General features: G+C 36.9%; 1 protein-coding gene and 1 long non-coding RNA gene across 2 annotated transcripts; one reads left to right on the top strand and one right to left on the bottom strand.

Moving 5' to 3' along the window:
- Window positions 1-5,488: 5,488 nt before the first annotated feature.
- Window positions 5,489-6,013, bottom strand: LOC125280090. The gene is made up of 2 exons (XR_007187527.1): window positions 5,882-6,013; window positions 5,489-5,751 (listed from the first exon to the last, which is right to left on the bottom strand). It is a non-coding gene; the product is annotated as an uncharacterized LOC125280090 (long non-coding RNA).
- setd1bb (SET domain containing 1B, histone lysine methyltransferase b) lies at window positions 5,514-23,273 on the top strand. Its single transcript, XM_048210409.1, has 19 exons — window positions 5,514-5,837; window positions 5,958-6,100; window positions 6,268-6,366; window positions 7,019-7,283; window positions 7,432-7,553; window positions 8,679-10,019; window positions 10,282-10,947; window positions 11,058-11,213; window positions 12,234-12,321; window positions 12,522-12,706; window positions 12,854-12,941; window positions 14,995-15,411; window positions 15,937-16,155; window positions 17,749-18,945; window positions 19,204-19,367; window positions 19,646-19,771; window positions 22,142-22,261; window positions 22,417-22,554; window positions 22,713-23,273. Exons 1-19 carry the CDS (start codon window positions 5,795-5,797, stop codon window positions 22,884-22,886), a joined length of 5,751 nt encoding a protein of 1,916 aa, XP_048066366.1. The 5' UTR covers window positions 5,514-5,794; the 3' UTR covers window positions 22,887-23,273.
- The last annotated feature ends 1,182 nt before the right edge of the window (window positions 23,274-24,455 follow it).

The following is a 24,455-nucleotide window of genomic DNA, read 5'->3' as shown; positions in this document are numbered from 1 at the left end:
TGAAGTGATCTCCAAAAAATAAGTACTTTTTGACTGTAAATAAAATTGTAAGGAGTAAAAAGTACTCTTTTTTCTCAAAAAATGTAATCAAGTAAAAGTAAAAGTATTGATTTTTAAATGTACTCAAGTAAAGTAAAAATACCCAAAAATAATACTTAAGTACAGTAATCAAGTAAAATAACTCAAGTACTTTACACCTCTGATGCACTGTGAATTAACATGATGAACAGCTGTATTTTTTTCTTTAACTAAGGAAAGTTAACAAAGATTAGTAAATACAGTAACAAATGTATTGCTCATAGATACTTCATGTTAGTTAATACATTAACTAATGTTTAACTAATGAACCTTATTGTAAAGTGTTACCACAAAACGTAGCCTATTGTATGATGGAGAAAATGCTGTAGGCTATTACTTTTACTAAAAATAAAGCTGCATCTGATTATATGATGTTAGCTACTTGACAAAATAGTGTTTTTTCTGGTAAAAGCATGGTACTTGCGGAAAATCAAGAAAACGAGATTCAAAAAAATAAGACAAAACGTGTTGAGCTATATAAGAATAATTTGTTTTCTGTCTATAAATGTAACCAAACAGTTGCACATCTGTCTAATAAAACATGTAATATATTAAAGCGTCTTTGGAGTTTCCATGGTTTCTAAAAAATAAAACTAGAAATCGAGGGTAATGCAGGTATATGTCACTGATAGGCGATGCACGGACAGTCAGGCACGTCCATGTCCTGGTTAAAAATTACTTATTTCTCTGGATTTAAACATTTGGGATAATGCAAGTACATTCAACAAAATACTGTATATAACACCGTTCTAGTGGTTTTTGGATATTTTAATCCAAAAATCCTATTGTGCCTTTAAGTACCCCCCGAAAATGCATAGGGTCTGTATATATTTGTTTACTGTTAGTTATGAGTGTTTCTGTGTAATTGCTGTGTATGTTGATGATAATGCAAGGGAGAGAGAATGTATAGATAATATTTTAATGTACACTTATTGTACTGTGTTTTATTCAGCTCTTACAGTGATTTTCTGATTGAAAATCGCTTTATTTTTTGTATGAAGTACAATAAATGTCATAAAATCACCAGTAAAGTTTTGGCCATCATTTGGACGGGATCCGGTATAAAAGGCTTGTACTAATAATGGATAAAATTTTCCATAATAATGGAAAAAATCAAAAATCAAAATCAACTTAAGTTATAATTGTAATCAAACTAAACTATACCTGTTCTATCTCCATGCAGCATATTCTCTGGCTTTGTAGGCATTATTGTCCGAATCTGTTCGGACTGAACAGGTCTGACAGTTTCTGACATATGAGTGCATCCTGACTCCTGACACCGAAGAATGAGCTCTTGAAGCTCCGCCCTCTTAGGCTGGGAGCAGCAGCTCATTTGCATTTAAAGGGACACCCACTAAAATGGCATGTTTTTGCTCACTTCCAAAAATTGACAATTTTAATATGTTATAAAAAACCTGTGTGATATTTTGAACTAAAACTTCACATACACACTCTGGGGACATCAGAGACTTATTTAAAATCTTGTAAAAAGGGGCATAATAGGTGCCCTTTAATATTTTAGATAGTATCTAAGATAGATAGCTCCTTTGCCTGAGCTAACTTGGTCACGTCGAGCTAGGCGCGCGTGGTTTCAGCAACCAGGCACCTCAGTTCCAACCACGTCTCGCCTCTTTGCCCATTTTCAGTTGTCCGGGAGTGACGCGCGATGATGCGCTCTCAAGATAGTGACAGTCCACTTTAGGCTTCAAAAATGTTCTTCAGATACCTACGGGTGACGTCATGGACACTACGTCAATAATTTTTTTACAGTCTATGATTCCTCCCCACATAGTGTTGTTATACTCATTTCAGTAACAATGTTACATACATTTAACATGAACAATAGGTTTATATCTTCTTCTCTTTTTTCTTATATATATATATATATATATATATATATATATATATATATATATATATATAAAATTATACACTTGTGTAATAATAATACCAGAAATATAGAACAACTGTGATTAAGCAGTATAATCATTCAATGAATTGTGTTGTGCTTATTCAGTTAAACTAAACTCAGTGCCATGACTATCAAAATGTATACAACAGAATCGACTTATACCACCTGTAAACCTTAAGGGCTATACCGTATTTGGGGTTACTTATTGGTATGTTCAGAGTATTTCTTTGTTTCTTTGTGTGGATTGTGCAACACCTCCACTGTTTCACTTGGAAATGAATCCACAGGATGTGCTGACCCAGTCTGGATTGGATCAAAAAAGGAAGTGATGTTTCTTCGGACACTAGATGTTCACAAAGATCTGTCAGATTTCCCTCAGGAACATAAATGACCTCTGGTCCAATCTCATCTCCATTGTCACAGTCAGTTAGACATGCATCTGATCAACATGACGCCTCCAGTGAACTGAAAGTCCCACATCAACAGTGTATGATACAGGGTCTGTCTTTGCTGAAACAACACAGGTGTCCACTTCTTTCACCTCCAATAATCACAAACTAATACTTTGTCACCCACTGAAAATGTTCTGTCTTTAGCTTGCACTCGACGTTGCTGGCACAGTTTGCTTTGTGCTTTTTCAACCACAGAGGCAACATTAGGCTACAACATATCCAAGCGAGATCGCAACCTGCGGTGCAGAAACAACATAGCAGGTGATTCCTTTATGGTGGGTGTGTGTAATTGATTCCATCACACACACCTCGGGCCACTTGGAGTGTCCTTCACTACATGTGTCCTTCAATTGGACCAGCAAAGTCCACATGTATGCTTTGCCAAGGTGACTCTGGCCATTTTGAAGGGTATAATAGTGAGAGGCCAGAAGCTTTTTGTGTCTACTGGTATGAGTGACAGGTTTTTGACAATTATTCAATTAGATCATCAATACCAAGCCACCAGACATAACTATGAGCAACCGCCTCCATCCTTATGACACCCGGATGTCATTATTACATAGTCCAGCAATGGTCAATTTTGGACAATGTCATTATATGAATCAAGATACAGTTCTGTTTTTAAGCATAGTCATAATAAAACCAAAAAATATAAAAATTATATTCAACAAATATAGCTCCGAGCAGCAGTTATCTGGGTTCAAGTAGGCACTTGCAAAAAAAGATGTTGTTTTTTATGTAACTACTTAAATCATAGAGGGAAAGACCTTTTTCAGCCAATACAGGGAATTTAACAGTGGAAATATATGGGTTTTAAAACTTTTAAAAGTTGGCATGCTTCGTTAAGTTCGTTAAACCTAGGACTCGTTTTTTACATAATCATGAATATTTAATGAATGATTTGATTGTACAGCAGTGGTTCAAGAGACAAATTTGTTCAATATGAAGAGATCTAACAAATGATATGAATATTTTGTGTATGTGTGAAACACCACGTGATTACAGAGGTGTAAAACTCATTAGCGCCACCTAGAGGCTGATTTCTTTCAAAATTCTCACAGACCTCTAGGACCATGAGTCAAACATGCCCACCAAGTTTCGTTCTGTTAGGCCTTCGTTAACCTTGTCTAATAGGTGCAAAAAATTATTGGCTGATATTGGTCATGTTTTTTGAGATAGACCAATGTCCTTATACTCAATCATGGCTCCTTGGACCAAGACACTGCACACCAATTTTCAAGTCAACCGGACTAACGGTTGCGTAGTTATAGCTGTTTTCATATTTTATTCCTGTTATAGTGCAATCGACGTGATTTTTTTACTGTGCCCAAAGATTGAGCCCATGGTGTTCCGAGTTTGGTGAAAATATCTCATTCCATTCACGAGTTATAGCTTATATTTTAGTAAAAGTGGCTACACCCACTCCGAATGTTTTGGCGGCCCTTGGGGACCGTGAATTGAAATTTCAACTTTTTTTTATTATTAATGAAAATCACTCTGGAAAATCTGGCTGCACTGGTTTAATTGACTTGAAAATTGGCATGCAGTGTCTTGGTCCAAGGAGCCATGATTGAGTATAAGGACATTGGTGTATCTTGAAAAACATGACCACCATCGGCCAATAAATTTTTAGCACCTATTGGGCCTAAAGCTCAAAGTATAGTTCACTTTTTACGCGTACATGAGTGTCAGCGCGTGCGCGTGACGCGAATTTTGTCATCAAAAGAGTACGTGCATACTGTATGATGTATGTGCGCCACCATATTTTTGTAACCTCGCATACTTGTACAGAACAGACCGGATTCAACAGACCAAGCTACAGTGACAATGGAGGCCTAGACGAGAGATTGTGCGAATAGGTTAGAAAGAACCCTCATTTGTACAACTCTAGCATGAAAGAATACAAAGATGTTTACATGGGTTGTAACTCGTGGTGAGAGATTGCTCAAAACTGCGCATGCGTTGAACGCGTGTATGCGTTCGAGTGAAATAAAGTACACTTTCCAAGGCTGTGCGTTCGACTGTGCGCGTACACTAGCGTTCGTGTAAAAAAAAAAAAAAAAAAAGTATACCCAGGGCTTCATGGTTCAGGAGTAATGAGCCATTTCGTACTTTTGACCACTATAGCGCCCCCGTCAGGCCGATCGGGGCAAGCCTTCCTGACATTGTAGATTGTGTGTATACTACCAGCTCTCAAAGTTTGAAGTGCTCGATCACTTTTAAGGGAGAATGCTGATCCTTGGAAATTTATCAATTACAATAGAGTTTCAGCACTACACACTTGAACCCCTAATTATGTTATTCTAAATGTGGTCCAAAAGTGAATGGTCATAAAATGCATTCTTTTATAATCAGCCAGTCAAAGTAGGCTATTTTCATCATGTGTTTCAGTGCAACATTGGCCATTCAAACAACATCTTTTTGGAGAGTGTATTGTGACTGTCCTGGAAATTCCCCACATTTCCCCATCCCAGGAGATCTTACTCTTACTGGTAGATCGAGTGGTGTATTGGGTAAGTTAACTCCGTTACCCAGCTCCCTTATGAAAATGAACCATGGTTTTACTAAAAAATAAAACCAAAAAAAAAACAAAAAAACAAGGTTATTATAGTTAAACCATGGTAACCACAAATTAACCATGGCTTTGCTACTCTAACCATAGTTTAGCCGTGGTATTTGTGGTAAAACTGTGGTTATATAAATAGTAATCAATTAGCCAAAAAAACATGGTTACTACACTTTTACTATAATAAAACCATGGTTAATTTTCGTAAGGGCTAGCAAATCACATAGCAAAATCAATTTTACACATCCTCCTGAAGAAGTAGAAGTTGTTTTAAGTCTCTATGTAAAATATAAAGGTTTATTAATATTATTATTATATAGATTATATGAACAGTGTGGTAGCCTGTGTCCAACAGACTTTCCAATAAACTTACTTCATGCTAAAAGCAAAACAGTGTATTTCAAAAATATGAATGGTTAATAATAATCATTGCAATATTTGTATCCAATATTTTACACTAGCAGATATTCGATTTTTTGTTTGTTTTTTTATTTGTTTGTTACAATCTGTGTTGTTCATATTGCCTACTGTTCAGTGTCAGTAGCAGGATTCAGCTGATCCACAGTGATTCTCCCAGGCGCTCCATCTATCCTGATGACAGTGCGGGTGTGGCGGCAGGTTCCTCCCACCTGTTGTCAGCAGTGATGATGTGCTGCTTCTCTTGGGAGAAACACAAGACGTACAGTGTACTCCTGACAACAGCCTTCGGATATTTACAGGAAACATCGTTTTTAATCAGCGTCCTATAAAGAGAAATTTACTAACATTGTACAATGACTGCGAATCATGTACCAAAGCGTCGAAAAGGAGGGTCAACGGAAAGATAACGGTAAGAAATAAAGCTCTGTCAAAATATATTAGTAGTAGGCCTACCTGGATGTTAATGACTCAGAGCTATCGTCGTGTAGAAACGGTCTTTTTCATCGTGTGTTGTGATTCTCCAATTTAGATGCATTAATAAAAGCCGATAGTTTTGATCCCCCGGAAGATGCAACTCCAAACTGGAGTTGCTACAAACTGATTATTGATCCTGATTTGAGCAGCGGAAGTCAGAAACTGTACCGCTATGATGGACAGCACTTCAGCGCACCAGTAAGTATGATTTCAATGCAGTCATAGCCTACTAATATTTATATAAATGAAACATAATGCTTAGTTATCAAACTTAACGAATTAGATGTAGGCCAATTATCATATTTACACGGTTTAGTTGTATTTATCATAGTACAAATGAAGCTTACTAAATTGTTATCTGTCAGCATCCTGAATGTTTCCCCGTGGATGTTGTACGAGATCCCAGAATTGCTCGTTTTTGGACAAAATTCAAAGAAACAGATCTCCCGGTCCCCAAATTCAAGGTTAGTATTAGATACAGCATCACTTTATTGTCTAATGTTTTGCCTACAATAAAAGCAAGGTTTTTAAAATGATAAACATTATGTTCTGTTGATACTGACTTTATCTCTGTTTGGAGTCCAAGAGAAAAAAAGTTTTAAACATTTTCTATGTATTATTGTTTTATTTATAGTTGCTAAACTAACCTGTTGTTTTCCTATTTAACCTCTATTTTTAAAAAAATATATATATTTAATCTATTTAACCTAGTTTCTCTGACCTAATAATAAACAAGATCTTGTTAAAGATTTCCACAGAAAGTAGAAAGGTGATTGCGATAAAGTATTGTAACATTGTCTTTGTGATGAATTTGACCTGAGCAAAAACACTTTATAGAAAAATATAATATAATTCATGTAAATAAACAATGGGCAGGAGTGTATCTCCATGGTCTTTACATCATTTTGAGAATCTTAGGATGCGAACATTCATTTAATTTATGTTTTATTCTCTGGAGTCATGTAACATTTTCCATGAAGACATCTGAAGCATATTAAGGTTTTACAAATCATTTTATTATTATCAGTTCCTGATTTTAAAAAAAAAAGAGTCAGGAAGTATCAACCTGATGTTGATGTTTGTTTAACATTACTTACAAATAAATCTCTTTTTTAGGTTGATGAGAATTATGTTGGAGCGCCGAAGGAGTTGACATTTGCAAGGCTTAATGACAACATTAGAGATGGTTTCCTGTCTGAAATGTGTAAACACTTTGGAGAGGTTCAAGATTTGAAAGTTTTGTACAATCCTAAAAATAAGAAGCATTTAGGAATAGCAAAGGTCATTTTTGAATCTGTAAAGGCAGCAAATAATGCAGTAAAAAACCTCCACAACACTTCTGTAATGGGAAACAACATCCATGTGGAGTTTGACCCCAAAGGTAAATACATTCGACCTCTCACTTCTCAATTTTTTTCTTAATACCTTATCAGTTCCAAATAAAAGGCTTTCATAAACATGTCTCTGCAGACACATTTACTGTATTTGCATGCCTTATATGATTCATGATCTTTATTGACTGGTTTTAGGTGTGAAGAGGAACCGATACTTCCGTATGCTTGTTAGTGGTTTATATACACCTTTTACTCTCCCTGTTGGAGACGAGGCCTGGGGACCCCAGTCGCCATCTTCCATCACTGACTCTTTCGCTGTAAGTACAAGACCATAGGCATTGCTTGTCTTTTTCACCCCCTTTCTCAGGCCCCTAAAATTCACATTTGCTGAAAACAGGTTAAGAGCATTTGGCATTGCAAATTCAGTGATTCCCACAGGTTTGAAATATACTTGCGGTGGTAGCCGGGTGAAAAATCCTCCTATTACCCTCGGCACAAAAGTGGTCTACTACATGTGACAAACAAATAAAGTGTGAATTTTAACAGTGAATTTATTTTTATTTTTTTATTATTTTAATTAGGCTACATAGCATACAATTACATTTAATTACATACTAATATTATGCATTATTATGCATTATAAATTGTGCAAAATTACAGCATATAAACAGTTCTCCTTTTCCTATGTTCTCCTTGCTGTCATATAGTGTCTCTCTCAGTGAATGGGACACAGATTTTATATAATGAATAATGTTAATAATGTTCTTAGTCTTTTCTTCCTGTGGGGGAGACTACAATAGTTTAATATGAATGAAATGGAAATCAAATAAAATTAAATTTATTGTGTAACCAAAATACCAATAATGCCTAAAAGAAAAAGAAAAAACAAGCCCGAAATACACCGGGACTCTTATTTTGAAATGTCTGTACTATTGCAGTCTGATCCTTCAGATTCTTACAACCGTATGAAACATTTTATATAAAGGACATGAAGTAGACATTGTAATAATTCATCAACTTGAGTTCGTTGGCAATCGCTTGACATAAATCTGCGCTTTTCATTGATTGGGAATCACTTTGAAGCAGTCTGAAGCGCTGTTGCGCGAGCCTGTAGAACACGCAACAGCGCCCCCTTGTGACTTTGCAAAATGCATCGCCCGTGGCATGTCAGCGGGAGTAAATTGATGCACACAAAACGCGCAGGTACGAAACGAAACGACTAGTTAATCGATCACGGATGGTTTCATTACCTTGGGCGTATATAAAAGTATGAAAGGATAAAAATAATAAAAGCAAAAATGTGTCTCCAAATATACTTGGGCGGCCATTAAAACACCTGGGCGGCCCGCCCAAGTAAAGTCTATGTGTGGGAAGAGCTGAAATTAAGGTTTTTTTATTATGAAACTTGTTTTAGTTCACTTGTAAATCTTTCAATCTTTCAGGAGTGTGAATCACTGAAGAAGCTGTCGTACACATTATCATCATCATCCTCAATATGTAATGGCTCTCCTTCATTGGATTGTTCTACACCTTTATCCATGGATACGGCCTACTCCAGCATGCATCAGGACACACCGAGTAGCTTCTGGCAGACCCCTCAATACCAAGATACCCCTTGTACGCCTTCTCTGACCCACAGTAGACCAGGCACACCATCTCAGTGTGAAAGGACCCCAATTGAGTCTGCGCTGATGACCAGTGCCTCCAATGTCCCTTTTATTCAACAATCCATCCCTAACATCTCACAGCTACAGCCTGGTCATGTGACTCAACCAGCCTCAAGTAATCCTAGCATTATTCAAGGTGCTGTGCAAAACTTTTGGATGCTAGGTGGAGCTCCTTCTCAAAACAGTAGCTTCCCGAATAGGCAAAGAACTCCAAGACACAATCCTCACCTTAGTAACCACGTTCGTGGAGGACACCGGGTCAGACATCTCGAGAGCAAGTACCAAAATGCTTACAACCGTAGGCCACAGCACCACTATGTACATAGACCTGTATATAGGCGAGGTCACTACCGCTCTGGACCTACGGCCAATCAAATGCCTTTTAGCAAATTTCAGGAAAATCCCACCACACCATCATATTCAGATAAGCTCACAGTCCAAAACTTTACTGGCTCAGTCAAGGGCCTCAGTGTTAATCACAGATCTGTTGCTGAAGATCCACCATCACTTCGAAATTCGAAACTGCTGCAAAAGGCTATTGGAGTCGATGTTCATCACATTCATTCTGATATGCTGATAAATGCAGAAAATACTTTCACTGGAACTGATTCCCAAGTATCTTGCAAAACTCAAGAGGTGAACCAAACTCATTGTCCACCACAAGCCCAGTCTTCTCGCTCATATACCCCAAAACCGTGTCCTTCCTCTGAAACCACAGAAGATCTATCAGACCCCATAGAGGAGTGTCCTTCTCCTGAATCTCCTGCTCCGGAATCAAAGCCTGAAAGCCTAGACTCTCGCATCCAGATGCTTCTCAGTGCTGGAAGTCCAGTTCTATCCCTTTTGAACCAAGAAAGTTCAGACTCAGAGACTGCTATTGAAGAGCCTGATCCAGAACATCTTCCTCAGCCCTCTCCCAAAGCTCCCAGCCACTCTCCTTCTTGCTCCATAGATGTTGTCCTAAATTGTGACCAGACATCGGCTAGTGCAAAAAACACTGGCTCTCATCTGAGAGAAAGCATTGAGGATGCGAGGCTCACTCCACTCTGTGATGTGACAAAAGATGAACTTCAATCAACCAAGAAGCCTTTGTCCAGGATATTCTCTAGCACTACTGTAAGAGATATCTATCTATCTACCTATCTATCCATCCATGCATGTCATGCCAACATTTAGCTCTGGTTAAAAGTTATAAGAATTTCTTACATTAAAATTGCAATTCTGCATCTCATTTGCTGAGTTAGGTCAAATTCTAGAATTGATTAAGAATATAAAAGGTATTCTCAGTTCAATTCTGAATGTCACACAGCCCTTTTGAATAGAAATTAATATGTTTTCTATTATCAAGCATTTACATCAATATGAATCTCCACCCTAGGTCAACCCAAAGGAAGATGAAGATACTTCAGATAAGCCATCTAGTATACCAGTGATCTGCACTAACAGGAGCTCTTTACCCCCTCCGATTCCTCAAATACCCCCACCTCCAATCCTTATACCACCATCTGCTCACTACCCCTCCCTTCCGCCTCCTAATATGCCAACAAAACTGGGTCCTCCTCCTCCTCCTAGGGCTCCATTGTTACCTGGTTACACTCTACCTACTTCTTGTTCATTGTACCCTCCTCCAAAGAACAAGCAAGTCTGTAGATCACCCAACTGGCAGAGTAGTGCAAAACCTCTTCCCATTCCTACTAGAATAACACAAGGGCAAACCTCATTCTCACACCCCTTCCTCCCTCCACCTTTCAATTTCATGACTCATCGCCCACCTCACCCTTCCGCTGGGTGTTCATCTACCATGTTGAGGTTCAGACCACCTTGGCCTCCTCCCCCTATGCCCAGGTTTGACCCCTCAGTGCCTCCACCAGGCTATGTCCCTATGAAAGAATCACCCCATAATGCCACAGTGGATGAAGTTCTAGCTGTTGTTGCGGCAGAGCTGCGGGCTATCGTAAAGAAAGACATACATCGCAGGATGATAGAGATTGTGGCCTTCAAAGCATTTGATCAGTGGTGGGATGACAAAGAACAGGCAGCTAAGGTGGGTTTTGATTCTTATTTCAGCGGCAATGATGGATTGTGTTGTGCCGATCTATATTTCCATTACCATTTCAACATTATTTTCATATATATCATGTTGTGCACCTCCAGGTATCCACCCCATCTGTTAAATCAGGAGGAAATAAAGACATCAAGCTCAAAGCGATGGAGCAATGCCTGAGAATGACTGCTGGGGGAGAAGGCTCTGTATTGGGCACAGGAAAAATAATGAATCTCCATGGTGCCATTAAACTACCATCTTTTAAGGTACAAATATGGCACTTAATATACATAGAAAATACAGAAGAATGGATTTAGTATGTTTTCTGTAGATCAGTGCATGCTATACACTTTAGTATTGCCTGCACTATTATGTTTTGAAATGGAAGTTTATAAGAGGTTTATAACTGTAATGAATAATGAAGAGGTGGTTCTCAACATTTTTCACACCATTCATTTTCCAGTGATTTACGGAATTTGTAAAAAAAAAAAAAAAAAAAAAAAAAACCTCAGTTTTTATCCAATATACAGTCAAACCAAAATGTATTCAGACATGTAAACATTGTATTTATTATTACGGTTTGTTCACTATAGTTTAAAAAAAATGGTAATAAAATATGACAAGATCTCAGAGTTAAAGTGTGTCAGAAAAAATTAATCTTAATTATGTCAGATAACACTTAAGCAAAACATGGTCAGGTCAAAGTGTCTGAATAATTTTTGGTTCCAAATTTTTATCAATTTTACTGGTAGTCCACTGTATGAGGAATTTTTGGTTATAATATAATGCTATCCTCAATTACATTAATGAACTATAGTGTCCTGCATCCACTAGTAAAAATATATCAAAAATATCACAAAAGTCTGAATAATTTTTGGTTTGACTGTAGTATGTAGCTTGGTTACAAAAATTAATATACATTGTAAAATTACCATGGACTTATACAGTTTTATTAATGTACCTAACTGTTCAAGGTCAAGAAATCATATGTTTAAGGCTACCTTGTGTATCCGGGTCTTTCAAGATTGTGGGAACCTTAGCTCTTCTTCTTCTTCTTCAAAAAGAAAAGGCTGTTGGGGTTGTTGGAGGGATGAATTAAAATAAGAAATATGTAAAATATGATTTTCAATTGTCTTTCGGGCTTGCTTTGTCTTATTTCATATTTTTAAGTCATCTTAAGGTCCCCTAGAAATTTTTCTGAGGCTGCCTGGTTGAGAACCGCTGGGTTTATACTAAATATCACATCAATATGAATTTTGTTTTTGTCCCCTTTTCATTATGCTCAGTTAAAAAGGAAGGATCCATTAGGTCAGGACTCCAGTGATGTTAAAAGGATCTGTCCTTCTCCTGGTCTTGAACAATCTGAGGATGAAGGTCAGTTTGGCATTAGCTTTTTTACATGGAGTTAGAAAAACCCTTGATTGTTGAGTGTGGAAAAACAATCTATTTTCTGTGGAAATTAATTCACTGACTTTAAATTTCAATGTTCAATGTTCAATGTGAGTTTATATCTCACAATATAAAGTTTAAGTAGATCTTGTACTGAAAATATGATCAACATTTATTTCATAAAGAGCCAGAGCAGCAAACAGCCACAGATAATGTTGGAGAGGATATGGCCAAAAATGCCAGTGAAGACACCATGGTGAAACGCAGACATTCCAGGCCACTGGTGTTAGAAAGTGAGGAGGAAGAAGATGAAGAGAATTCTGAGAAGGTGGAGGATCCAAAATCTGAGGAAGCTGTTGTGTCTGCTCAGGTATTGTTTCACTTATTTGATATACAAAATAAATAATACTGAGCTGAAATTTTGAACTTTGCTTGGGAGATAACGCTGTATTCAGTAGAGTATCAATTCCCTGTCATGAATGGACACAGGTTTGATGGTTTCTATTGTGATTTTCAGGAGGGTGATGAGATGAAAGCTGATGAAGTACATAAAGATAAGAAGAGTCATGCCTTTGTTATAGAGGATGAAGATTACTCAGATTCAGGTTTTCATTGATATTTGTTAATTGTTATATAAAATAATTATTTTAATTATATATAATATATAATAATATATTATTTATAATACAATATGTTTAAGTTACATACAAATATAAACACTGCCGCTCTAAAGTTTGGAGTCAGTAATTATTTTTTATTATTATTTTTTTTTTAAATCAATGGTTTTTATTATGCAAGGATGTTAAAATGATCAAATTGGAAAAAAAAAACAAAACAAAAAAAACTTGCCACTGTTTCCACAAAAATATTAAGCAGCACAACTGTTTTCAACATTGATAATAATAATAAATGTTTCTTCACCGGCAAATCTGCATATTAGAATGATTTCTGAAGGATCATGTGACTGAAGACTGGAGTAATGATGCTGAAAATTCAGCTTTGCCATCACAGGAATAAATTAAATATTAAAATACAGTGCTCAGCGTAAATGAGTACACCCCCTTTGAAAGTAACATTTTAAACAATATCTCAATGAACACAAAAACAATTTCCAAAATGTTGACAAGACTAAGTTTTATATAACATCTGTTTAACTTATAACATGAAAGTAAGGTTAATAATATAACTCGGAGAACAACATTTTCAGTTTTACTCAAATTAGGGTGATGCAAAAATGAGTACACCCCACTGAAAGTCTTTGGAGCAAAGCTAAATTTTAGACTACAAATGTCTAATTTAAAAAGAATCCAACCACAGGTGAGTCTAATTGTTCATTATACAGGTGTCCAGCAGACAGTTGACTATAAAAGGGTGTTAAAACTCCTTCCCATTTCATGCTGTCAGCAATGGCACCACATGGAAGAGAAATGTCACAAGACCTGAGAAAGAAAATAATTTATTTACACCAGAAAGGTGAAGGCTACAAGAAGATCAGCAAAGCTTTACTTATCAGTCAGAATACTGTAGCAAAAGTGGTACAATAATTTAAAAAAGATGGAACTACAACCATCTCACAGAGACGTCCAGGTCGTCCATGGACCTCGACAGGAGCGTCTTCTGATGAGAAGAGTTGAAGAAAATTGGCATGCAAATTCACTGCAGTTATCTGCATAAGTAGAAAGCCAAACTGAGGTGACTCTTTCCCGTGACACAATACGGCATACACTGCAGAGGAATGGCATGCATGGGTGCCGTCCATGAAAGAAGCCTCTCCTAAAGCCCAGGCACAAAAAAGCCCGCCTAGAGTTTGCCAGGGCCCATGCTGACAAAGATGAAGACTACTGGGACTCTAAACTCTGGAGTGATGAGACCAAGATAAATGTTGTTGGAACTGATGGTTTCAAAACTGTATGGTGTCACAAAGGTGATGAATACAAAGAAAAATGCATGGTGCCTACAGTGAAACATGGTGGTGGCAGTGTCCTTATGTGGGGTTGCATGAGTGCTGCTGGTGTCTGGAGCTGCATTTCATTGATGGCATCATGAATTCACAGATGTACTGCTCCATACTGAAAGAGAAGATGCTACCATCACTCCACGCACTTGGTCGTCGTGCACTTTTCCAACATGACAATGATCCTAAACACACATCTAAGGCCACTGTTGGATTTCTGAAGAAGAACAGGGTGAAAGTGATTCAGTGGCTCCTGATCTGAACCCAATCGAACACCTATGGGGAATTCTGAAGAGACAAGATGAGCATCACTCTCCATCCTTACTTTCATGTTATAAGTTAAACAGATGTTATATTAAACTTAGTCTTGTCAACATTTTGGAAATTGTTTTTGTGTTCATTGAGATATTGTTTAAAATGTTACTTTTCAAAGGGGGTGTACTCATCTACACTGAGCACTGTATATTAAAGTAAAAACAGTTTAAATTGTAATAGTATTTAAAAATATTACTGTTTTTACTGTATCTTTCATCAAATAAATGCAGCCTTGGCAAGCATAAGATATTCTTTCAAAATCATTTACATAAAATTTTACTGACCCCAAACTTTCATACGGTGTATATTAAAATTTTTTAAATAATTGTATTTTCTATATTTTGTATGACTATTTTTTTTTTTTATACATTTCTCTTTTTATCCTCCAGATACTATCAGCCACACAAGTTCAAACTCGTCTGCTTCTAAAAGCCAAGGATACGACTCCTTAGTCTCTCCCAGAACTGTCTCTGACTCCTCAGCTTTTTCTCCATCTGTTATTGACTCCTCATCTTCTTCTAGATCTGTCTTTGGGTCCTCAGATGACAGAAGCAACGACTCCTCAGACTGTCTATCTTCTGGTGAGGATGATCAGTTGGATGGTGAAAGTTCTTTTCCTGAAACTCATGAGGACAGAAGAATAGAAGAGATATGGATTTCTTCAGATGAGGATGATAAGGAAAACCAAGAGATGATTCACACTCCATTTCACTCGTCTTTCACACACTTGGAAGAAGATCTCGGCCCTCCTGTGACCCCGTCTGCTCCAGATTTAGTTGAAAATGATGTGGACCATGAATTGTTTGGTTAGTTCATTGATTTTCTGTTTTCACATAAAGCAAAAATCAACGTTTCCAAAATGAAAATAACACCATTATGTATGTTCACTAGAGGTCACTGTATAGAAAAGACATACTTTTTTATCTGTATAATTGTTATTTTTAGAGATAACTTAGAGTTGGAACTGGACATATAATTTTTTTTTAAATTTACATTTACATTACATTACAAGAAGGATGTATGTGCTTCAGTTCCCTTTCGTGGGAACTATTGACACTACGTCAATGACGTGATGGGTTCCCATCACATCATTGACGTAGCGTCTCGTTCCCTTACTCAGGGAACAGGGGTTACACTCGTAACCTGAGACGTTTTCTACAAATTCTTAATAATATCTTAATAATTCTTAATAATATCTTGTAGGTCTGTCAGAGTTAGTTTTCTGACCTCAGCTGGTGTAGCAAAACATTAAGAAACATCTATATCATCTGTTTTGATGCAATTTGTTATTCATGTCATTTGAAATGTATTTTTTTGTTCTGCTCTTGCAGATTTGAGTCCAAGGAGAACAGAAGATCCAGAGGAGGAACTGAGCGTAAGAGTGTACATGCAAGGTCTGAAACTGTCTGAGCCTCTCAGATACACCTTACAGGACCCAGTTAAACACTGTTTAACAAACAAATATAAGCTCCCAGACCCAGTGATATTCTTCTCAGAACACGAATCAGAGCTTCCGAGCCCACCATCTCCTACATACAGAGGATTGTCAGGTAAGGGTTTACCCTTCACTGATCTATCACACATTTCCAATACATTTTTTTTTTCAAAAGCAGCTTTACAGAAAACACAATGTATACAAACAAACACACATACATACTGTATACATGTACATATGTAATTTTTAAAACATTTTCTTCAAAGTGAATACATCAATTTGCCAGCAACCTGTCAAAATAAAAGCTTGGTGGTTTAACATTTGAAAATGAAATTAAGATTAAAAGCGAAGATTAAAGGGTTTGCTCACCCAAAAATGAAAATAATGTAATTTATTACTCACCCTCATGTCGTTCTACACTTGTAAGACCTTCGTTCATCCTCAGAACACAAATTAAGGTATTTTTGATGAAATCTGTTGGCTCAGTGAGGCCTCTATAGACAGCAATGCCATTGAACTTCTCAAGATCCAGAAAGGTACTGAAAACATATTTAAAACAGTTCATGTGAGTTCAGTGGTTCAACCTTAATATTATAAAGCGACGAGAAAACTTTTTTGTGTGCCAAAAACAAAATAATGACTTTTCAATGATATCTAGTGATGGCCGATTTCAAAACACTGCTTCGAATCTTTTGTTTCAAGTCAGTGATTCCGAGCGCCAAAGTCACATGATTTCAGCAGTTTAGCACTTTGACACGCGATCCGAATCACTGATTTGGAAAAAAAAGATTCGAAGTAGTGTTTTGAAATTTGTGTTTTGAAAGTGTTTTGAATGAAGGTCTAATGGGTGTAGAACGACATGAGGGTGAGTAATAAATGACATTATTTTCATTTTTGGGTGAACTAACCCTTTAAAAGCGAAGATTAAAAATTTGTTTTGTAATTTTACAGTTAAATGTTTTTTGTTAAATACTCAATTTCTTATTTTATTGTACAACAGTTCCAATATTACAATACATTTCTTAATTTATTTAATATATTATTTAGTAATAATCACAATAAAAATCACAACTATTATTATTATTATTATTATTTTATACTGAATTGGTCAAAAACATTGTGGGTGTGCCCTATACAAACTAAAGCAGAGGAATATTTTAAAATCTCTGTTCACTTTATGGTTACTGAAAAATGTATGTTAGCTTTTGTAAACCCAAGTGTGGACATATAAAAAAAAAAAAGTGTTTTTTCAGGAGTAAAAATTCCATTTTCAAGGATTAGTTCACTTTAAAATGAAAATTACCCCAAGATTTACTCACCCTCAAGCCATACTAGGTGTATATGACTTTCTTCGTTCTGAGTTATATTGATAAATATCCTGATGCATCCAAGCTTTATAATAGCAGTGAATGGGGCCAATGAGTTTGAAGCTCAAGAAAGTGCATCCATCCATTATAAATGTTCTTCAGACGGCTTCGGGGGGTTAATAAAGGCCTTCTGAAGCGATGCGTTAAAATATCCATATTTAACACGTTATAAAGTAAAATATCTAGCTTTTGCCAGACTGCCTTCCATATTCAACTTGCAAAGAAAGCGTAACTAACGCAATGTGATTTGCATATTTAGAATATGAGACTAATGAAATAAATATTCACCAGATTATCAAGTAGTTGTTAGTAGCAGAATTCATGGATCTTTCTGCTTTCAGATGATTTGGAGACACAATATACTACAGATTCAGAGGACCAGAGAGTCATTACAGAAACACTGGAGGATTCTGAGAACCTCAGACCCATCACACCTACTGGATCCTTGTCCGACAGTGACCCTGAAATGGAGCTTGGCCGTAGATTTTCACCTCTTGCAGTTGAGGAGGTGGAGCTGCCACACACACCTGGTGGATGTCTGGAAATGGAGGAGTCTGAGGATCATATTCTACCTCCAGGACCACCTACACCACTACCACCTCCTCCTTCTCCCACAGGCAACCAGGAACTTCCCTCCTCGCCCCTTTACCACTGTCCTCCTCTCACTTTCTTATACCCCACATATGAGGAAACACCAAAAACACCAGGCTGCTTCAGTGGTCACAGCCACATTTATCACTCTGAGGGAATAACACCAATGGGATTACTGCAAGAGGCCTTACAAAGAATGGGAAGCCCCTCTAACTCCATTCTGTCTCCATGTGCTGACAGCATGATCCCGAGGACTCCAGGGAGAGACATGTCTTCATCTCCACCTGTCCTAAACCATGGAGAGAGAAATGTTCAGCATAGAGAGCTGTGGACTAGTGGACTCAATCATCGCAACTCCAGTTTTGCACAGCCAGATGCACAGACTAACAATTTTAGTATCGATAATAGTCATGCACCTCATAACCGCCATATCTCCTCAAGTCAAACAGCGTGTTTGGACTCGGCACGTTTGAAAAGGCGACGAGAGCGGCTTAAAATGAGGAAACGAATGATTGAATTACAAAGGAGAAGACAATACCCAAATATGGATACTCATTCGTCCTTACAAGTGAACAATGTGACAGCTAAATCTTCTTCAAATCAGGTTTTGGGGCATTTGGATTGTGTTTCAGATATCAGGACAGAACAAACACTACCAGAAGCTCACAGACAGAAGTGTTTGCTAGAGGACAAACATCAACTGAATGAGAATCAAAGGCTTCAGGAGTCATCATTTGAATGGAGAAAATGGAGAGAATCACCATCCACACGTCAACTAATCTTCTCTCCACGCTCTGAGAGAAGAGAAAAGTTGGTCATCCATGCTGTGTGGACTAAAGGGGTGAATGAGGAGGAGATCAGGCACCTGAAGGCCACCTATGAGAGGCTTGTGGTGCAGGATAAAGACTGTGATTGGTTGAGCAGAACACGCTGGATCCCACATCCTCATATCCTTAAACACATGTAAAACAAGTCAAAGTCAAAATACTTGATAATGTAACCCAGACAGCAACATAGTGTGGCCCAGATCCGGACCACATCTGGTATATGTGGATTACATGCGAACCAGATGTGGGCTGGATCTGGGCCGACACTGTGCTGCTGTTAGGAAATTTTCATCCAGTGGATTGTGTCATGCAACATTGTGTCAAATCTATTTTCCAAATGCGCATTGCTCTGTTGTTTGTTCCTTGACTCTGCTGCACCAACCAGCACTTCTGATGATAGGCCAAGAAGATGGCTGGATGGGATCAGGAATCACATAACAGGTTGTGCACGTAGTGAGGGTTATTACTTCATCAGCAAGAGGGAAAAGCTGCGATATCTCTGTGAACTTTCTGCTTCAGAAGAGTTTATTGTAGATACTCAGGTGAGAAAAAATGGTGTTGTTATTGTTAACTAAAACTAAAACAATTAAAACTGGTTTCAGAATTAAAATAAAATAGGGGATTAAATAAAGCCTCAGCAATATCAATAACCTAGAAAAAGCTGTTTTATTCTACCATGGCCACCATGTAGAGACATAACTAAAACTTCATGCATCCACACCAGTAGGTGTCAGTATAAAAACCAAGACCATGTTTTAAAGTAATTGCAAGTTTAAAAGTAATTGACAGTAATTTGAGATTTATGTTCTGGTCTGTGCAGGGAAAGAGCGTGCCAGCTCAGATTCCACCTTCATCCAGATCAGGTTCAGAACTTAGAGCGGAACAGCGTCGTCTGTTGTCCTCATTCAGCTGTGACAGTGACCTCCTCAAATTCAACCAACTCAAGGTAAGACCAGCTGTCCCAACAACAGCATGACACAGCTTATGAGATGCTAAAGCCACAAACTATTTTTATTTAAACATTAAAGGATTATTATGTTCATGTCTTTCTTTCTTCAGTCAAAAAGAAATTAAGGTTTTTGAGCAAAACATTCCAGGATTTTTCTCCATATAGTGGACTTCAATGGCTACCAATGGGTTGAAGGACCAAAGTTAAGTTTCAATGCAGCTTCAAAGGGCTCTACACGATCCTAGCTGAGGAATAAGGGTCTTAACTAGAGAAACGATTGACCATTTTCTAAAAAAATATATAATATATAAATGTATATACTTTTTAACCACAAATGCTTGTCTTGCACTGCTCTGCAATGCGCCATACATTACGTAATTACGTTGGAAAGGTCAAAAAGGCAGAAGTACTGCAGTAGGGCAAAATCAAAATCGTCTGACATCGTTTTTTGTAAAGGGCGTTTGACTTAGTCTTTGCACATTCACTTTGTAAACACTTGCTTGGTACTTCTGCCAGGCCCGGTACTAGGCTTGCTGGACTGGGGGGGGGGCAATCACAAATTTTGGTAGGGCAGCATTTTCTAGGCTAATATTCATAGCTAACTTTTTGTTTTTTTGATTCATCAAGAATCGTTTTGTGGCTAACAAATTATAGGCTATAGCCTAATTTGTACTGGCTATGTAGGCCATGTGAATTATTTATGGACATAATAAGGGGCGGAGCCAGACATTGTAAACATTCGGGGCTTAACCGAAATCTATATTTGTCCAATGACATTTTAATTTACTGACCTGAAAGGAGCATTTTTTGTAGTATTGGTTAAAGTTGGTTAAAATTTTTTGTGTATTTTAAGGTTAAATGCATCAGTCTGGTGCACTTTGGAAGCTCAAAACTGAGAGCTTCAACCCATGTACAGAGTGCAAATGGAACAAAGAAACAGCATTGACTTGTACCTGGTCATGAAAGAGGGCTCAAACATCTTTTTAGTTGTGATATAGAGTCTCAGTCTACATTGTATTTTCGGATGCACACTTCTCTTTAAAACACGCAGCACAGAAACCTCAAACCTGAAAGATTCAGGGCTTTTGGAAAAACATTTGGGGTTCCAGCCCCCTTAGCCCACCCCTAGCGCCGCCCCTGGATATAATGTTCAAATTATTCATTGTTAACGAAATTACTGAGGAAATGTTCGCTGACAGCTATCTCAGCATGCAGAAAATATGTTCGGCTGATGCAGATGTGATCCTCATTGTGATATTTTTTTTAGGCTACTTGCTTGAAGATTAGGTGTACACTTGTTTTCGACGTGTTTTCTGATTAATGTTCGTTACTTCCCAGTTCGCATGTTTTTGGATTTTAAGTCCATTTTTGTGAGATTAAATCACTCAATCATTATAAGCATAATATTCACTTTTTTTTCTGTGATTAAAGTGGCCGATCCTTATTCAATAGATAAGACGTTTTTAATGTTTATGTAGGCTTATTCATTTTTATTGTTGGCTGCACATTTTTGGGGGGGCACAAGGAAATTCTGGGGGGGCAATGCCCCCCCTAGCCCCCCCAGACCCCCCCAGACCCGGCCCTGACTTCTGCTTGTGTCACGCGCTTTACAACATGATTACGTCATGCATGGCACATCACAAAGCTAGTGCAAGACGATCATTTGTGGTTAAAGTATATATATATATATATATATATATTTTCTTTTTAATTACCAATCGTTTCGCTAGTAAAGACCCTTATTCCTCAGTTAGGATTGTGTAGAGCCCTTTGAAGCTGCACTGAAACAGCAATTTGGACCTTCAGCCTGTTGGTGGTAGCCATTGAAGTCCACTATATGGAGAAAAATCCTGGAATGTTTTCCTCAAAAACCTTAATTTCTTTTCAATTGAAGAAAGAAAGACATGAACATCTTGGATGACATGGGGGTGAGTAAATTATGACATTTTAATTCTGAAGTGAACTAATCCTTTAAAGGTCTGTTCAAAGGTTTAAAGGTCAATAAATATAACGATAACTATAAAGTTTAAATATTCATTCTAATTCTATGAGAATATGGTAGTTAACACCACAACTATAACAAAAATGACACAGTGGAAATTTACTTTCATGTAATTTTGCTTTTCATGTAGATTTATCTTGATTTAAGAATGTTTGTTTAGATATCTGAACTGGAAATTAAGACAATAATACAGAGGAAGAGAGTCATTTTTTGCACTGCAGAACGATATTGTGCATTAGTGTGGACAGGACACTAATATAGTTATTATTCATGTAAATGGTGCTTAAGAGTCCATAACAGATCAGTTTAGCATTTTTAATATGGCCCACATGGAGCACAATTACTGTATATTTCCCTCTTTACAGTTTCGTAAGAAGAAGCTGCGTTTTGGCAAGAGTCGTATTCATGACTGGGGGCTGTTTGCAGAGGAACCTATCGCTGCAGATGAAATGATAATTGAATATGTAGGCCAGAGCATTCGGCAGGTGAGATACACAAAAAAACATATTTTGAAATTTCAGCGCTCATTTCTGAGTTAAGACCTCAGTGAAATTGATGCTCTCATGCAAATTCACTAGTGTGAACACAAATGTACTTTATTAAATATATATTATTATCATATCCCAAATATTGCCTGTAGGTGATAGCAGACATGCGTGAAAGGCGTTATGAAAATGAGGGCATTGGAAGCAGCTATCTGTTCCGGGTCGACCAGGACACTATCATTGATGCAACCAAGTGTGGTAACCTGGCAAGATTCATCAATCACAGTTGCAATGTACGACCAGAAACATTTTTAAGTCATTAAGTCATATACATTGTCAATATGCCAAATAATTGTTTCCTTTTGTTGTTTAGAGTTTGTTATGAATTTAATTAATTTCCATTTTTAACATTTTGTGCTTACTAGTTTTATTTATGTTTTTCTGTCCATAGCCAAACTGCTATGCCAAAGTCATCACTGTAGAAGCTCAAAAGAAGATAGTCATCTACTCTAGGCAACCTATTGGTGTAAATGAAGAGATCACTTATGATTACAAATTCCCTATTGAGGATGAGAAGATCCCCTGCCTGTGTGCTGCAGAGAACTGTAGAGGAACCCTCAACTAGACAAGGACTATTCTCACAATTTCAAAGTATTAGCAGTAAACAAGTTTCAAACATAAACCTATTTTTTAAGAACAAACTCCTGTTCAGTCTTTTAGGAATAAGGAATTTTAAATATTCACAAGGACATAACACACTCCTGACTGTCGCAGACATTTTTCACAGGAGCAAATGACAGTTTAACATGGAGATGTCATCTCCAGAAAGCATTTGTAGATTTGGAAAATGTCCAGAGCAAAAAAATTTCAGGCCATCGCTGGTTAAATCTGCTTTTCATCATGTTTTCATCATGTTTATTGTTGGAAGGTTTGAATTGGATTCAAGTTAAATATGCTTTCATGAGTTTTATTGTAAAATATAAATGAAAATAAAAATGTGTATTTTTCCATATAAATGTTTTTATTTTCTGCCTATTAAAATTACCTCTAAATTTAGTTATAACCCTTGGCAGTGTATGGCTAAAAAAATGTAGCCTACATTCATTGCAATAATGCAACAAATGAAAAAAAGGATTTGGTTAGTTTGTAATTTTACTTATCTTCATAGACTAGGGTAAAGACATGTTTAATTTCACCACTTTTACTTTTTGTTTTGTGCTTCACAATAAGGGTTCCTCGGCTCAGTCGGCTTTTTTTTCTTTTTCTTGAACACTGCTTAGCTTTGTAACGCCTTTACGTTGTGTTTTTTTTTTTTTTTTTTTTAATCTTTGACAATTTTGACGAAAGGAAAAAAGGGTCTTTGGAGAATTTTTTTTTTTTTTTATTCAAAGAACAATAACATGAAACAATATCAAAAGGAAGAAGAGAAAAAAAAAAAAAGAAAAAAGGAAAAGAACAAATTACAACAAATAAAACAGGGAGCCAGGGGGAAGTAAATATAAAAGTTCAAAACAATACAAATCAAATAAACGTATTATAAAGTTCACAAGCTTTCAAAGTTCTTAAAGCTTTCTTGTTTAAAGAGTCTCTGATACTGTCAATATATATAGATATTTCAGTCAATAAGATCATAAAGTTTGGTTTCTTATTGGTAAATTTACACTTATGGATGTGAAAGGCTCACGGCATCAAAATACGCCTATTCAACCCCCATCTTGTCACTCTTGACTCGCGTAGGATGGCCATAGACTAAAAAACAAAACAAAACAAGCATTTGAATCAAAATGGAAAGGAAACCCATAGACCCCTTAAAAAAAATTGTAAACATTGCAACGTTTCCTGGTGGGCGGGGCTTAGCTGGAGGCAAAAAGAGGCGTAAGCTAGCATGTTTTAGGAGGGATTTATTAAACATGGATGCAGAAGAAGGTTCAGAACTGTCCGAATATGTATTACTGTCACGGACTCTGCGGGACCGTGACAGCTATTTTTGTAAATTAAATTAAGTTTTGGATATTTCCAAGACAACATATGAATTACTTTCGGGTGGTTCGGGGAATTTTTTCAAGGCTTACTGTCTAATGCAGTGGCGTAGCCAGAATTTTATTTTTTTACATTATTTTTTTACATTTTAATTTTATAATTCTTAATTTCAAAATCAATCGGTAGTTATTAATAGAATAACGAGACACAAACT

The sequence above is a fragment of the Megalobrama amblycephala genome, linkage group LG12 (genome assembly GCF_018812025.1).
Source record: "Megalobrama amblycephala isolate DHTTF-2021 linkage group LG12, ASM1881202v1, whole genome shotgun sequence".
In the NCBI taxonomy this organism is placed as follows: Eukaryota; Metazoa; Chordata; class Actinopteri; order Cypriniformes; family Xenocyprididae; genus Megalobrama; species Megalobrama amblycephala.
This window is presented reverse-complemented; position numbering and strand designations above follow the sequence as displayed.

Coding starts and splice junctions, on each gene's coding strand:
- setd1bb (XM_048210409.1), top strand. CDS start 5,795: ATGTACCAAAGCGTCGAAAAGGAGGGTCAACGGAAAGATAACG. Junction 6,367..7,018: donor TCCCGGTCCCCAAATTCAAG/GTTAGTATTAGA, acceptor TCTCTTTTTTAG/GTTGATGAGAATTATGTTGG. Junction 12,322..12,521: donor TGAACAATCTGAGGATGAAG/GTCAGTTTGGCA, acceptor TATTTCATAAAG/AGCCAGAGCAGCAAACAGCC.